At 41.4% G+C, this 15,732-nt stretch overlaps 1 protein-coding gene across 2 annotated transcripts; it reads right to left on the reverse strand.

Annotated features, from left to right (window-relative positions):
* Positions 1 to 330: 330 nt before the first annotated feature.
* On the reverse strand, positions 331 to 15,017 carry zranb1b (zinc finger, RAN-binding domain containing 1b). 2 transcript variants are annotated; one of them, XM_029520454.1, is made up of 10 exons: positions 14,917 to 15,017; positions 12,648 to 13,699; positions 7,652 to 7,734; positions 6,264 to 6,417; positions 5,327 to 5,398; positions 3,572 to 3,770; positions 3,263 to 3,383; positions 2,792 to 2,921; positions 1,178 to 1,407; positions 331 to 993 (listed from the first exon to the last, which is right to left on the reverse strand). In XM_029520454.1, exons 2-10 carry the CDS (start codon positions 13,603 to 13,605, stop codon positions 775 to 777), a joined length of 2,166 nt encoding a protein of 721 aa, XP_029376314.1. In that variant the 5' UTR covers positions 13,606 to 13,699; positions 14,917 to 15,017; the 3' UTR covers positions 331 to 774. The 2 variants fall into 2 exon arrangements, with proteins under 2 accessions (XP_029376314.1, XP_029376313.1); XM_029520453.1 differs by having other exon boundaries at positions 7,547 to 7,734.
* Between the last annotated feature and the right edge of the window lie 715 nt (positions 15,018 to 15,732).

The raw sequence follows: 15,732 nt of genomic DNA on the forward strand, positions 1-15,732 counted from the left end.
TGTGTGCTAAACCTTAGTGAGTGTAGATTTGACTTGTTAAGGGAAAATCTTTCTTTTCAAGAACTTCATTTAATGACCTTAATTCAAGCAATGGTACTGTAATTATATAGAAGTGTTTTAATAAATGTGCAGTGCTCAGTAATAAGGATTAAAGTCATTTATTATTACACAATCTCAGGTTCTCTAAAGATAATGATATTTAATGTCCCTGCCTGTTCAAAAACAAAATGCTAAACAAGCTGACTCTTCAACAACTGGAAAAAACATCAGAAATTCAATTTGGAAATGTGCTTTTGTCAGTGCCCATACTGAACTGATATCAAGTATTGATTTGAATCAATGCTGGTATATTTCCTTATACTCTTTTTTTTAATAACAACCACATGCATTTACATCTATTGATAAAGATTCCTTTTTTTCCTTTACATTTTCAAACTCAAAAACAAATCAAAAGGTCATCTGAATTCGTAAACCTTTCTTCTAGCCCCAAATCTGTGTTTTGCAGCACTGGGGTTTGTCAGTCTCAGGTTGGTCTGAGTTAAGTAATGAATGTATTTCTGTGTCCAAGTGCCTGTGTGTAACTAAGAGTAGCAATATCTTTTGTCAGTTGAAAGGTGTGTGGGGAGGTGGGGGGTGGTACCCTGCCCTCTCCTGAAGGCTTTCACAGTTTGTCTGTGTCAGGAAAAAAAACAACGAAAAACAAACAAAACACTAAAGTAAAATTGTAAAAGTGTGGAGGGGGATGAGTCCTGCCCTGTCCCCACTTCAGTTTTGTCACTCATCTTCATCATCTTCTTCCTCTTCTCCGTCGGACAAAGCAGCGCAGGGGCGAATCTGTCTGTAGCCGTCCAGCCACTTCTCCACCATCTGGGTGACGAGTGGGTGGTTGCGGCGCCGGGAGCTTTTCTGAAGAGCAACGAGGACTCCGCCCTCAGTCACACAACAGTCCAACCACTCCCGCAGCAGCTTCTCCTGTTGTTCTTCATTTCCCATCTGGGAGACAGAAGGGAAACAAATGTAACACTCGGAGGGAGAAATATGATTAGTTTAAATTTAGGGAATCACAAACCCCACTTTGGAGCCACAGGTTCATTTAAACAACACAATTTTTATGGTGATCATAAGCTAAATTTCAGACAAATGAAGAATGCACAGATAAGGTGCGTGACATGCTTACCTCCTGTGCCGAGAGGAAGTGAATGTGAAGCAGCTTCCTCTCACTGTCAACCAGCGGCAGGAAGGTGACGGTCACGTCATCGTCTGTGTTTAGGTTGGCGCCTGCGCCACGATTGTCGAATCCATCGTTCTCCATGGCCACTAGTGCTGAAAAGTGACCCCGTGTGTAGCCCAGAGCGATGGGACTCTTCCAGCAGAAACTCTGCTCCCACAAAAGGGGCAAGTACACTCCTAGAAGTACAACAGCACAGAGGCAGATAGAATTTGTTTAATCGTTGTTTGCAGTGGCATGGAGAATAAAAAAAAGTCTACACGGAGATGAGTGATATGTCCAAAGTGGTTTGCATCCAGAAAACAACAGGTTTTGGATGATTTCCTTCATCTCAGACAACAGAGTAAGCTGTTGTGAAGGTAGAGGTCGGAGGCAGCTGAGCAGCTGGTGCTTGTGTCTTCCACACTTGGAACAGGTGAGAGAATGTAAAGGATTACCACCCTGCTGGTTGTCCACACTGACACCCTTGATGGATTATCAGGTGTGGATTTATCACTTTATATAGTGTTCTAGTGAAGTTTAGTTTTAGTTACACTTTCAAACTCATTAACATAGCATGTGTTCTCACAAGTGCCAGGTGCCTAACTTGAGAACTGTTTTGATAGTTGTACAAATCTAAAAGAGAACAAAAATAAAACACAATATAATATGTCTATTCAGGATTTAATAAATCCACCAAGTAAAGAATGAAACACTGGTTACACACAAAACAATGTATAAAAACAAAAAAAACAAAAAAAAAATGTTTTTGTGACTTGTATATCTTCCAGCTTTCCCTCCTCTTAAATTCCTGGAACTGACAAGACAAAAAGCCTGTTTAATGCTGCTTGCCTCTCCCAGAACAACTGTGTTTTGACTAGGTTTTCTTAGTCACCACTTAAAGTGAGCCCCCGTCTCCGCTAGCAACAGTAAATTACTGATCCATCAGGCTTTACCACAAGCACTTGGCCCAGACAGAGCACTTTCATCAGCACTTGCACAGCATCACTCACCAGGCAAATTGAATCCAGGCTGTTTTTAAGGGTTTATTTTTTTTTGTGTGTAGGGGGGGTCGTACCTTTATTCAGTGGCAGACAGGCTAACAGGAAGCATGGGGAGAGAGGGACTGACATGACTATGACGCTGTGATAAAGGGGTGTGCACTCTGACCACTTAACTACCCGCACTGCCAAATCCAGGCTGTTTTTACTACTAGCAATAGAAAGTGGACCATAGGATTGTTTGACTCTCAGTTCTGATGGTTTACATATGTTCTTGTGTGTTTGGATATGTTCAACGTTTTCCTCCCCCTAAAAACACCCCTAAAATCCTGTAATGAACAACATGAGACTGATAGATATTGTATGTGGCAATCACTGTCAGATCAGAGGGGCAGTCATGTCAGCTATGTCAGCTATGCAGACACACGTAGGCCGGAGCTATTTCACAAAGGAAGTCTAGTCCTACGCCCACCAGATGGGAGCTGGACTCAACATTCAACATTCTACAACAACAACCACCCCCCAAAAAAAACATTCAACAACATTAGACCAAAACAACAGTCCAAAACAGTCAGCTGCTCACCTTGAAAACGGGTGTACCCAAGTGTTTCGCCACGGAAACTTTTATAATACTTCACTCCATAGACGATAATTGGCCTACGAAGTATGTGTGCAAGAACGAAAATGTGGGTCTGCTCCAAGCTGGATCCTGGCTGTAAAAGAAAACATGATGGGGAAAAATGGTTAGAAAGACTTTGGCTGGTGAATTTACAATTATTATCATTCTTCAATACTATACTTTCCCGTTGCCAACTTGCCTCAGCATACTCCACAAACAATTACTGCTCTTTCACACCCAGATATAATAACAACCCACCCAAATACTTAGTGTATGAAGTCATGCAAAGCAGAGACGTACTGATGACAGCCAGGATGCACTTTCAAAAAGCATTATAGATTAAGTAAAGCCTTGTGCATAATTAGATCATTTGTGTCTCACATTTTAAGTACATCAAGCCTCCATAGTAATGTCTTTGCTTTCATGTGTACATACCTGACTAGCCAAAGAAAGGATGAAAGCCCAGTCTTCCTGCCACTGTTCCTCCCGGAGAGAAAAGTGTAGACCAAAGCTCTGGGAATACCACGACTCCCACTCCTTCCAGCGAGTGTAAAACCTGCAGGCCACACACACACAAGTTTATTTGGTATGCATATAAAATTTCCTATAGCATTAACTGAAATTCTTGTCAATACTTCTCCACTACTGATATGTTGTGCATCATTCAGTCTGCTGAATACTGTTGCAATATGGCTGAGAATAGATGTGACCCTGTCACTGTAGTCTCTAGTCTGCAGGCCTCACCAGTGAGAACAGTCATGCAAGCTGTCGTGGAGGGTCTTGCGTAGCACTGAGTCCTTGTCGTAGATTCCCCATGTAGCCTGCAGCACAGAATCCAGCAGACAGTCCCCAGCCGTGCGGTTCCACAGGGCATATAGCCGACTGTCTAGTCTACTCCCCAGCTCCAGGGACCAGTTGATGATAGGAGACTCTTCCTCAAGTTCTAAACAAAGGGGACGAAAGGTTAGGTGCTATATTTCACTTCTAAATATAATTATATCTTGTTAAACTAACTATTTGAGCTCAAAGAGAACACACTGCAAAAACATCTAGGTCAACAAGAGTTGTCTGCAGTTCTGCAGAGGCAACAATGTCGCAAGACATGTGATGGCATTTATGTTTGGAAGAGTGTTGATGGCTACTCTCATCTGTCAGCATCTAAATGCATGACTGAGAGGAAATGGAAGGTATAAAGTGAACAAACCCTAATGTTGATAGCAGAAGGAGGTAATAAAGTACAAGTGAAAGTGTCATGTGTTGCCTCGAGATGGCCAGTCTATTAAGCTGCAGTGCTGCTCACAACTGAGCAGACAGACCGCTGGGTGATCTTTTCTTCCATATAGCATTATGATGATGAAACAGCACATTGTTTTTTAAAAATGCACGGGGAAGTCAGTAATAGCTAAAACCTTTTAATTTTGAGTGTACCTTGTTAGTAATCAGATCTCAGCCCAACCATCTACAATATTAATTACCTGTGCGGGTAACATTTTTGGTCATTTATTAAGAGGAACTTGTTAATGATATTATGCTACCGGTAAGAGATTTCTTTTGGGGTTGGAGCTTTTGGATTGGTGAAGCAGTAGACAAATGAACTCTCTAATGAAAGAGCACACAATCTTTTCCTGCTGTTACCACATCTGACATTTACAAATGGCCTTCTCTTAAGATGTGGAAATCAGCTTTTTAGTCTGTGAAAAAACAACACCAAAACAAAGTCAACATGGTTACAACGAGGCTATGACCTGAATTACTCTCAACACTTCCGTCAAAAACCTCTAGTAACAATCCTTCCTGTCGTTACATATAATTGCTGTTTTTCAAGCAAATAAATACATATCAGGCGAACGTCAAGATTTAAATGGCCATGTAATCACATTTTAAGAAGTGTTAACTGGTCTTGTCTTAATCCTTAAACAAGGATACAAGGTTCATTTGGGCATCTCATGTTTCTGCCAAACACTCTTTGCTGAAGTAGAAGCCAACACACACTACAAGAAGGTTAAAGGTGAAATAAGGATTTCGCTCATTTTCCTCTGCAGTTATAATATCAGGCTGATTTAACAGGTCATGCAAATAAACGGTGCTAAAGAAAAAGTGTTACAGAAAAGTGATACCTTCTTATTGTGTGTGTGGGCTGAGAGGAAGTACGATCAGGAATTAGAAAAATCCCTAAAACTCATTTATGCTGATTAGGGCCAACACAACCGGTGCACACGATAAAGACAGACCTCCTGGCAGAGTGACAAGCAGGGAAGCAAAACACCACATTGGCAGAGGAGAAAATCCAAGTAATATAACACAGCCAATGCTCAGCAGCCTTCCCGTTATAGTATAACATTTGTAAGGGGGCTTCCTATGTTTGCCTGCCATACTGCTGTTGTTATCTTGGATATGGTTTCTTTCTCTCATACAATAGTTCCTTGGATATGCAAACGCTGCATGTGATAGATGTTACTGCAACACTAAATAGTAAAGTTGGTGGCGTAAACATTTCACCTTTTTGTACGTCTCGGTCGAGCACCTCATCAAACAGTTTTTCCTGAACTGCTGGGGGCAAGTCCTCAATGTCTGGAAAAAAAAAAACCCAAAAAACCCCATAAATTAGAGAAATCAAATGGCGGTTAGGAAACACAGGTGCAGCAAAAGTCAAGTCTTACTTTTAACCTAATTTTGATGAATGCATTCATCTCTACTTACACTTTAGCCATCTTAGCTGAAATCACGGAAAAGGCCAATGAGAAATCTTTTCTGCCATGGCTCATTTAAATTCAAGCTACCATGTGTTGTTCTTCACACAATAGCCATGGGCTTTTGCTGCATGCTCCAAGCTCTTGTCAACAAAGTAGCTTATTCTTTAGCTACAACAAATGAATGCATTGACAGAATGGCTTTCTATAGTGGCCAGAAGCCAAGGCCTTCATTGTCCTGAACACTCGGCATCGAAAAAATCCTTAGTTACCAGCAGCAGGCTGAACCACAACAGTTATTCCTCACAATGAGATCCAACAGAGATGACAATGAGTGCATGTCATTTTACAGAGGCAGTGGCAAAAATAGTAATTAAAGCATTATTTGTCAAGAGACATGCACCGTTGGCAGTTGGTATACCCAATATGCAAGAACAATACTCAAATAGAGAGCCAGACGTAGCCTCCGTCTTGAGGGTGTTGGAAGCAGACAACTGTAGCATTATGTTCCCTTCAGCATCTGAATAACAAGCAATTTCACCACAACAAATAAACCATACCAGTTTTCTATCACATACTTGACTGGGTTACCTCAGTTTAAGTTCTCTTATACAAAAAAATACTAATAGAAAAAACTTTGGCAGCTTCCAGGATACATGTTATCAATTCAGTCACTTTCAATTTGTGAGTGGAAAGCCTGGTGTTGTTTTTGGTCAGGATTGTTTGTTTTCTGATGAGGTGCTGACCTGCAGGCAGCGTGAAGGTCACCAAGTCTGTAAGGAAATAACAAGTGAAGTCTCCTTTGCGCTGGTGGAGAGAGGCTGCTACCTCACGACGGATCTGCTCGGTTAGCTCAGGACACACCATTGCTGGAATACACTTGGCTGCTTGTTGAGACACCTGGAGAAAAATATGGATAAGAGTAAAGCACTATAAGCTACATTAGTGGTTACAAAACCTTTGAGCTGGGGCCCACTGGTGGTTTGCCAATTTATTGCAGGTATTGTTGTGGGGCTGGATATGAGTGAGTTGGGGAAGGATGAGAAACACAGATCATAATGAATAGTATCCATATGAGAGGTGGAATAATGTTTAAAACGTGAAAAAGATATAACTGTTAAAGGGAATGAGTTGAACTTTTGTACAAAGGGTGACATGAAAATTTAGCAAGAGATAAAGCATTTTCAGAGCATGATCCAGTGGGTGCTAATCTCCCCGCAACAGTGACTGTGTGCGGGAGGAGGGGCAATCTGAGATCACAACAGACTTCAAACAAACTGCTATCATCCTCAGCACTTGCTGACTGCAGACACACACATACACACATGCAAACACATGCACACTAAGCCTGCTCTTTACATAGGAACCACCTGCAAACCCCACCAAAATGTTTATTCTAACAAAACACTAGAGACAAAAGTCATTGGCAGCATCGAATAGTTACTAACATGGGTAAAGCCGTCACATTTCAAAGTTGTTTTCGGTAAGCTTGACAGAAAGGGTGGGATGAGTATGTGGCTGAATTACAGGCGCTTTCCTCTTTACAAACCCATTGCCCTCGTAATTCCTCTTGGCTGATCTCATTGGGTTGTTGAGATTATCTGATCTCATAAGAAAAAGCTGCATCAACTGTGACTCATAAACAAGCACTGTTGTAATCATCCCATAATTCAAAATTGACATTTCCACCAGATATCCACATAGATACTTTTTGTTCTCCTATTTTTAAAACTCAGCATATTACTCTCATGGAACCATGCAGCTCTATTCCTTCTCTTAAATAAAAATTACTAAGACTTAAATTTGTTGCTTGTAGATCAGATTTAAGGCATTTTCTTTACATAAGTATCGGTTAGTTTTATGCCTTAAAGTTTGTGAAAATGCTCAGAATCATTATTTTCAATCCCCAAAACTTTAAATTTTTTAATACAAGTAGATTGGGAGGATGAGACATTTGACTTGCATAGCATAACTAATTGCTTAAAATCTGTAGCTGTTGTGCAGAATAATCTAGGTTGGCTGTACTGACCTCTGTGAGTAACACAGCCAGCATGTCCTGTCTCTGGAAACGGATAGCTAAGTGAACCAGCGTGAAGCCATCATCAAAGGCTGAGGGCCGATTTAATAGGCGCACCTCATCCGATGTAAGCTGTCGTGCAATATCACCTCCTGATGACTTGTAGGTCTCCACAGCTGCCAGGTCGCCTTCGACCACACCTGTCAGACACACATGCAAAAAGAAAAGGTCACATTATTATAATTAAAGTGACGACTTCTCTTTGGGTACTTGGGTACCTTTACTTGGGTAAAATTGATGACATTTAGCATAGCATAATCAATGAGACAGCGTACAGTTTCAACAATTGGACCTTAAGAAATAAGAACAAGAGAATGAATATAAATCCAATAAATAAAAAAAAGGTTGTTTGCATTATGTAGCTTAGAAGATGAGGTGCCTTGGGAAGAATCAAAAAAAAAAAAAAAAAGGACAAACATCCACTGACCAGTGAAGTTAGAATCACATGGTGACTTGGCCCAACAGATACAATGTTGACTTTTCTTCTGAACAAGCTTGCTCAGAGGACGTTTTCTGCTCAACCAAAAAGTATAAGATATCAGAGACCAAGGAGTCCTGTTGTCGATGTTGAAATCGCTTCAAGATAACATTTACTTTGAAGTCAAGGTGAAAAGACAATAGGGAGTTACTTTCTAATTTGCCAGTAGTTTTTGCCATTTTAATCTTAAGCATGGCGGTTGCAAGATGTGTTGGGTCAGATAGAATCCGATTGATCTTCACTTTTTGTGAAAATATTAAAATTCTACTAATTAGTGCTAACCAACGATATGTTTTATGTCACCTACTAGAGCACAATTAATGACAGACAGACTCACCAAGTTTCATTTTCTCAGTTAACATCGATTCTGTGTTTTAATGAAAGGAAGACATGAGGAGTGTGTGTGCAACAGTGAACTGTTTAGTGAAGCTAGACATTGGGATATTTTTTGTCAAATTCCTGAACCAAAGCGAAGGACACATAATAATAAAGGTCAGCTAAACACAAAAGGATTGTTTCAGCACCAATGCCAAGTTTTGCTTCTAGGATCAAACCAGTAACACAGTGGGATGAAACCAAACTCATTAGCTATTGAAAAAGAATGAACTATTCGAAAAGTATGTCATTTAAATGCCACATACAAAACAAAATTTCTTTCCATTTCTAGTATACAGTAAATGCCCATGTAGTACTCTCTCGTACATTTGACAGCATGAAATAGTGTTGAGCTTTTGTTCTCATGTCAAAGGACCACACACAATGCTCAGCTGTATATCTGTTTGTTAGTGAGACAGTGAGAGAGACATGGAGTGGGTGGAAGGACTGGCTGTGCCATGTGGAGCTGGCTAGCAGTATGATAGATGAAGAGAGAAACTACACAATGGCAGTGTAGTGTAATAGAGAGGGATCACAACCACTTTCCACAAAACACTCCATTAGTGTGGGTGTGTCTGTAGCCCTGCAGTCAGTACTGTATTCACAGACCCTTTAGCCAACACAAAAGACACAAATACACAAAGACGCACTGACTCCAAGATTGACTAAAAAAATAGAATGGTTTGGGCTAAGTGGCGCTGATGTTTTGCCTCCACAGTTTATTTTTTATTTAATTTTTTTTCCCCAGTCATGTGGCGAGTTGTCACCTCTACCACAGACAAATGAGCAGCTACTGGCACTTTTAAAGTATAAAGTATAATCTAATCTAAACCAACAATAACCATAATAGTGGCACTTTAAAGTTTATTTGTGATTGGCAGATTTACCTACCCAACCAGTCACTTCAGTGGGTAACACACCACCACATGTGGTTATGTCTTGGCTGTTAATTAAGGGAATAAAAGAATTCTGATGGTTTTTTTTTTTTATTCTTTTTTTTTTTTTTTTTTAAATCACGCGATACTGAATTTTATATATTTTAATATGGTCTTTAAGTTGTCACCTCAACAAATTAAATGAGAATTAGAAATTATAAAAGGGCATTATGCTCCATTTTCTTTTTCCCAATTTTTTGTGATATATTATACCTTTTATATTATAAGGTTTTTACACAGTTCTCACTAATCCTTAATTATGGTTAGATTATTCTACTAGTTTTCACAAATAAATATGCATGTTTTGCGAAGATAAATTTATATTGTTATAGTAGTGCGTCTCATTGTAGTATTAAACTGACAACCATTGCTGGGGCCAAGTCTCATCCTCCTGGATAACCGTAAGAAATCTGACTCTGAATATGACACATAATTAGTGGACTGTGAAGATGGGTGTCGTATACACTGCATCCAGCCACAATCTATGTTGGACAGGTTTTACAGAAACTCTCACATGGCAAAAAGCCTTGGGAATTCTCAACTTACACAAACAGTGTGAAAAAAATTATTCTTTCACACTGTGTTGTTAACAAGACTGGTTTACATCCATATTTCCTGTATGTACTGGCCAGTTGTCTTACAGGAATACCTTAACAGATTGAAGCCATTATGCCATTATGTTAGCCATTAGTTACAACCATGTTTTTCTTCCAATAACATGCCAACGTGTCTTAAAATGGCAGTATCATGAGATAATGCTGTTTATCCTTTTGGTATTGAAATCAAAGCCAGCAATTTATTTATTCATACTTTTTTTTTCGTAAAATATGCAATTTATTGACAATGTATCATTTCTTCTTTTGCTATTTAAACTGCATCTTCCATGCAGTATCATGCAATATCAGTGAAAATTTCATTGGATAGCATTAATTGTGAAAGAATTCTGTTTATGCAACTCATTCTCTGTGCATATCAGACAGAAATTTTTTACAGAGAATGTGTAACTACAAGGGGACACGTTGTCATTGTCATAAATACTTAAAATTACCAAAATATTCTATTTTATTCTGTATCACTTGGCCCTCATTAGTAGTGTCACCTTACAGAAAAATAGGTCAGAGGATTGTTTGTTTTCACAGTCTCCATGTGTTCACATTGGCTTCCTTTGACCATGCTCCTGTTTCCTTTCACATTCTTAAGCCTGGGGCAGTGGAGACTTTGAACTGCATGAAGGTATTCATGGGAGTCTGTGACTGAGAGCCGAAATTATCACTGAAAGGGACAGACAACCTATCTAGGACATTTCCCAATCACTCTTTTATGCCAAAAAAATAACTGGACTTAAAAATACTTGCATGATCAAAAATTATACTTGAAACAGCTAAACAAAATTGTTGTTTTTGATTATATTTGTTATGCTGATAATTTTGAAATCATTTTTTTTTTTTTGCAGAAGAGGCTTGAAATTTGTTTGTTTACAAAGCCAGTCTACTTACCTATTCCAATCATTCAGTACTCCAAATGTTCTTTATAAACATCTCAGTGAAAAGGCTATTTACCTTACCTTGATCATCAGAGGCAAGTCAAAAAGTTAATATTGGGTTGAGCAAACTCATCCACAAGACAAGAGAACAAGATACCCACTCTCTATGCAAATTACTGATTATAAATGAAACAGTGGAGGTAGTCACCAAGCAATTTCAGTGTCTATCTACATAAAAGCCTGTTCTCTGAAAACAGAAAAACAATCATAAACGTGTTCATAGCTTAAAAAAGGGTAAGAGAAGTCCACACATAGACATCACACGTGTAAGCAACATTGGTTGAGTTACAGTTTGTTGGCTTAGGGTCAGACATACTAGAGGGGCAAAGGTCATGGTCGTTGTCCAAGATTTTATTTTTCACTTCTGTTGAATGGGTCAATCTATTTTGTGCAGCAGGCCTTTGAGGTAACTGAGGCATCTATTCTATTCTGCTATCTGGGTCACACCTCATACACTGAATCCTGCATAATTCACACTACAGACACATTTAGCATATATAAAAAAATACCAACGTGTCTCTGCTGACAGATGCAGTGAGACATTCACGTCTGTCAGTCATCTCAGGAGCTAAGGCAGGACATTGCATTGACATCATTCTTTCATTCATTCATCTTCTTGCGCTTATCCATTTCCGGGTCACCAGGGAAACTCACGTAGGCATGGGAAGAACATGCAAACTATGCACAGAATGGCCCCAGGTCCGGGAATTGAACATGTGACCTTCTTGTTGTGGGACAACAATGCTAACTACTATGACGCCATACTGCCATGACATCATGTACAAAAAATTCTATTTAAACTATAGACAATCTAGTTTTTGTTCAATTATGGGATTATTATCAGATGTAATGAACTTTGTAGCAAAAATGGGAATTATTTTACACTGTGATTTACCCCTTAGGGAACAGAAGAGAAATTACAGGGCACTTTCAATCAGATAAGGATAGTGAACACTTGACTATGCTAAAAGAAATCACACCCACTCACATCAGACTTTCTGACCAGATGAGACGTGGCCTCGGGGGAGCAAACAACACAGGCATGAGTGAATTCACCATGTCACATGCAAAGACAGAGCCAGTGCAGGACCAGAGCAAAAGTGCAGTGATATTTCCTTGACTTTCATACTCAACAATTCTTTTGCTTTGAGGAAAGTAAGAGCACAAAGCCCAAGAAACCATTAATAACAAGGGCTTCACTGGGTCAAAAGCACATGTGGCTGTCAAAATTGCCAGTGTAACACTGACAAAATTATCTGTCAAAGATAAAGATAGAGAAAATCGATTGGCAGTTGAGTGACTGTGCAGAACAAGCTGTACATAGGCATGGCAGATGCAGGAGAAGGAGTGAAACAGAGTGAGAAGGAAAAAAATGTAGTTGTCCTGAAAATGTTCATCCTCCCTCCCACTCTGCAGTCAGTGGTCTACAGTGTGGGTGGCCGGATGCTTGTTACTAGTGTAGGGAAGTTTTACACTAGCTGAACGCAGGATTTTTCAGTTTTTCAGTCTATATAGTATAGGAGCCATAGTAGGATGCTGTTCAGAATCATCTTAAAATGGCTATATTAACTGTACTTTAACAAAGTGAATGGCATATGGCATGACTGTATTTTCATTCTCATCAATTCTAGGAAATCCCATTTCAGAGTGGTACGCTATATTACATTCAGTTGACACATTACCCATTACCCTTAAATACAATGTTGTATTCTTGCAACTCACCAACACAGGCATTGAGGAAAAGCCAATCAGTCCTTCTCATCCTGTTCTTAATCTGCTTAAGTTTTTTGAAATCCACCTCCAGCTCCTCTTTGCTCCCAATCCCAGCTCCTGATGCCAATTCTATCCTCTGAAAGTCCATGTTCATCTCTGACTCCTGCTTTGAGGTTGGGGGAGACCTCCTTTGGCTGCTGCTACAACCCCCCACCACACCAAGCACAGTCCCTACTCCTTGCCCAACAACACCCCTCCTTTTGTCCCTGTCCTGTTCATTAAGTTTTACAGAAGGTTGTTGGCTCTCAGGCTTGGATGCCAATCCGATGGGTTCAGTTAGCAGACTATTTGGCCTGGGGTGGTCACACACCACACACTTTTGTGCTTTGGCCCAGTTCTCGTAAGTGCAGGCAGTGCAGGTCCAGTGTTGTACATGCATGTTGAGTCTGTTACGGTCATTATATTCCTCACAAGGGTCTGTAGTAGTAGCCAGGGGAGCAGGGCGGCATCCAGAGCCTGAGGTTTGGGGTGATTCTGTAGGGCTGTGTGGCTGGTGGGTATGATATCCTTGATGGGTTGCATGTTGCCCATGCTGTTGTTGCGCATGCTGCCTCTGGCACAGGCACTGGGTGCAACGGATGGCCCGGGGCCAGTTCAGGTAGGTGCACATGTGGCACGACCACTTGCTACTCGTCTCCGGTACATCAGCAAGGCGGACGCGGGGTCGGGCACTGGAGTCTGGACAAATAAGTAAGCTGGAGCCCCCTTGGGGTGGGCTGTTGCTGAGGTCTGGAGGGTCCCACTGATGCAGACTGGCATCCAGAGCAGGGTTGCTCTTGAAGGGCTCCTCAGTAATGATGGCACTCCCACTGGGCCTCTGAGCGCGGCACATGGTGCACTTGATGGCTGACGGCCAGTTCTCGTATGTGCAGTATTCACAAGCCCACTTGGCAACCAGCTCTGTCATCGTCACACCGCCACTAAGGGATGCTGCCTGCCGTTCAGAGGGGCTCTCAGCTCGGCAGATCCACACTCAAGGAGATTGCACAGCAAGCAGTACCCTAAGGTACAAAGAAATAAAACAGGGCATTTTAGCGAATTGTGTTTACTTAAATGTAGACATGCTGAAGTTGATTACATTACATAATCAGAAGAGAAAAACCAAAATATCATACAACTCAAAGGCAAGCAGGTTGGAGAAATGACACGATCCACAATGCAAGTGAGAGATTTGCCTACACTAAACATTTCTCCTGCACCGATGTATTGTTACACAAAATAAGCATTCATTATCCTAACCACCTGTGTCACTCAGCCATTTAGCTATTCACTGTCATAGTTTACAGCACCATCTGCTCTTTACCTTGCACTCATCTATAGCAAAAATAATAATAATTAAAAAAAAGCGCAGCAATGTTTACAAGAAGACCAAGTACAAAAAGTGCGCTAAAAGTGCAACAACTAACTTCGACGCTTCTATTAAAACCTGACACTGGCTATAAACGCGTACAGTAAGATATATACACCAGGCAAATGTGTCGTGCAGCCAAGCTGAGTAACAAGAGACAGGGGCAGATGAAACCAGACACCCAGCAGGGAGGCGCGTGACTGGTTAAGACACTTACTGATGCACTGAAATTGAATTCGCCCCAAAGCCTCTGACCAACATGTGAAACGGAATAATTCAGACCACATGTGACCGGGATACATTGTGAACATTACAGGCGAGACGGAAGATAAAAAGAGAAAGTTGTTGTTAGCCCACCGAGGCAGCTCTGAGGGGACCCGGCTGTGCTGTGCGTGTACGCCACGCCTCCAAGTTTACCAACACATCGTGAGAAATTCAACACATTTGTGCGACAGAGAGCTGCAGGTTGTGTAGACAAAGCCCAGGGAGCACTAACATCAGCACATTAACCTCATCCACGGCTGTCAGCTGCGGTGGTGACCATCCACCAGTTATTACTCCTGAATGACCGCTTCGTGCAAACAGCCCATGCGTGAGAGAATTGAGCTAAAACAAGCAACAAGCTTACTTTGCCATGTGTGCATTTTTTCTTCCAGCTAATATCACTCAACCCACACTAACGAGTTAGCGTGTGTAAACAAAAGCACAGAGAGAGAGAGAGAGCTAGCTGTCGGTGATCTTACAAGACAACCAGGCTGCGTTCGTGTGGTTGTCAACCAGAGAATTACAGCCAAGCTAGCTGACTGCCCGCTAACATTACGGGATAATGTTCCCCCCAAACCTCTGACAGCGGGTCAATGAAATACTTACCTTTGCTTTGCTGTGTTTACACTCCTTAGTTTCACACCACAGCCAAAACAAACGTAACTGCCCCTCTCCCGCCCCCCTTCCTCCTCCTCATCCGACCAGAGAGCCACTCTAATCCGGACTCGGGCTCCTCTCACTTGGCCGTCACCCGCCGCATATTCACTTCTTTGAGGCGCCGTTTAGTTGGCAGTTGAAGGTCCATCTACACCGCCCCCCCCACCCCTTTCCCGTCCCTCCGTCGTCCGCTTTGGCGTTTTAAACCATTTTATCTTTTTTTCCACCCCCGAGTCCCAAACACAAAGCTTAATGGCGGCACAAGGGGAAAGAGAAGTTGCCGAGGTAAGGCTGGAAAATATACTACAGCGGATAGTACGGGAGCTCCGGGCCGCGGTACACTCTGAGGCTGGATCAGGGTTTACCACCTGGATCTGCCAAACACGCTGATTGGCTAATTTTTGTGTATCCCCCGACAACGACCAATCAGCTTCTACGTCTCTCATTCCAACCGTTAAAAGGCTCCGTGAGATCAAAACAGGCTCAAATGTCAACATGGTTGTCATCGCTGTCTACGGGCGACTTTCCTTTAGCTATGGCCGCTGATAGTTACAGAAAAAAAAAAAAAACTTAACAAAACTCCTTTGTTATTGTTATTATTCATAATAATCGGTGCATCGCAATTTGTTGCACGTCTCCAGAGCAACCACGTGGTATCCCCTCAAAGGGGGTAAAAGGATGATGTCATCGTTAAAAAATACTGCAGCAAGCAATCTGCAGTAATGCATGACAGCTGCAGCAACACTACTCGGCGCTGAATTATTC

Source organism: Echeneis naucrates, chromosome 15 (genome assembly GCF_900963305.1).
Source record: "Echeneis naucrates chromosome 15, fEcheNa1.1, whole genome shotgun sequence".
NCBI lineage: Eukaryota > Metazoa > Chordata > Actinopteri > Carangiformes > Echeneidae > Echeneis > Echeneis naucrates.

Bases quoted from the DNA above. Each gene is read 5' to 3' on its own strand.
- zranb1b (XM_029520453.1), bottom strand. From the start codon at position 13,605: ATGACAGAGCTGGTTGCCAAGTGGGCTTGTGAATACTGCACATACGAG. The intron at 3,384-3,571 runs GTGAGGCCTGCA...TGTGGCCTGCAG, and splicing joins TTGCATGACTGTTCTCACTG to GTTTTACACTCGCTGGAAGG. The intron at 2,922-3,262 runs GTATGTACACAT...TTTCTTTTACAG, and splicing joins TCCTTTCTTTGGCTAGTCAG to CCAGGATCCAGCTTGGAGCA.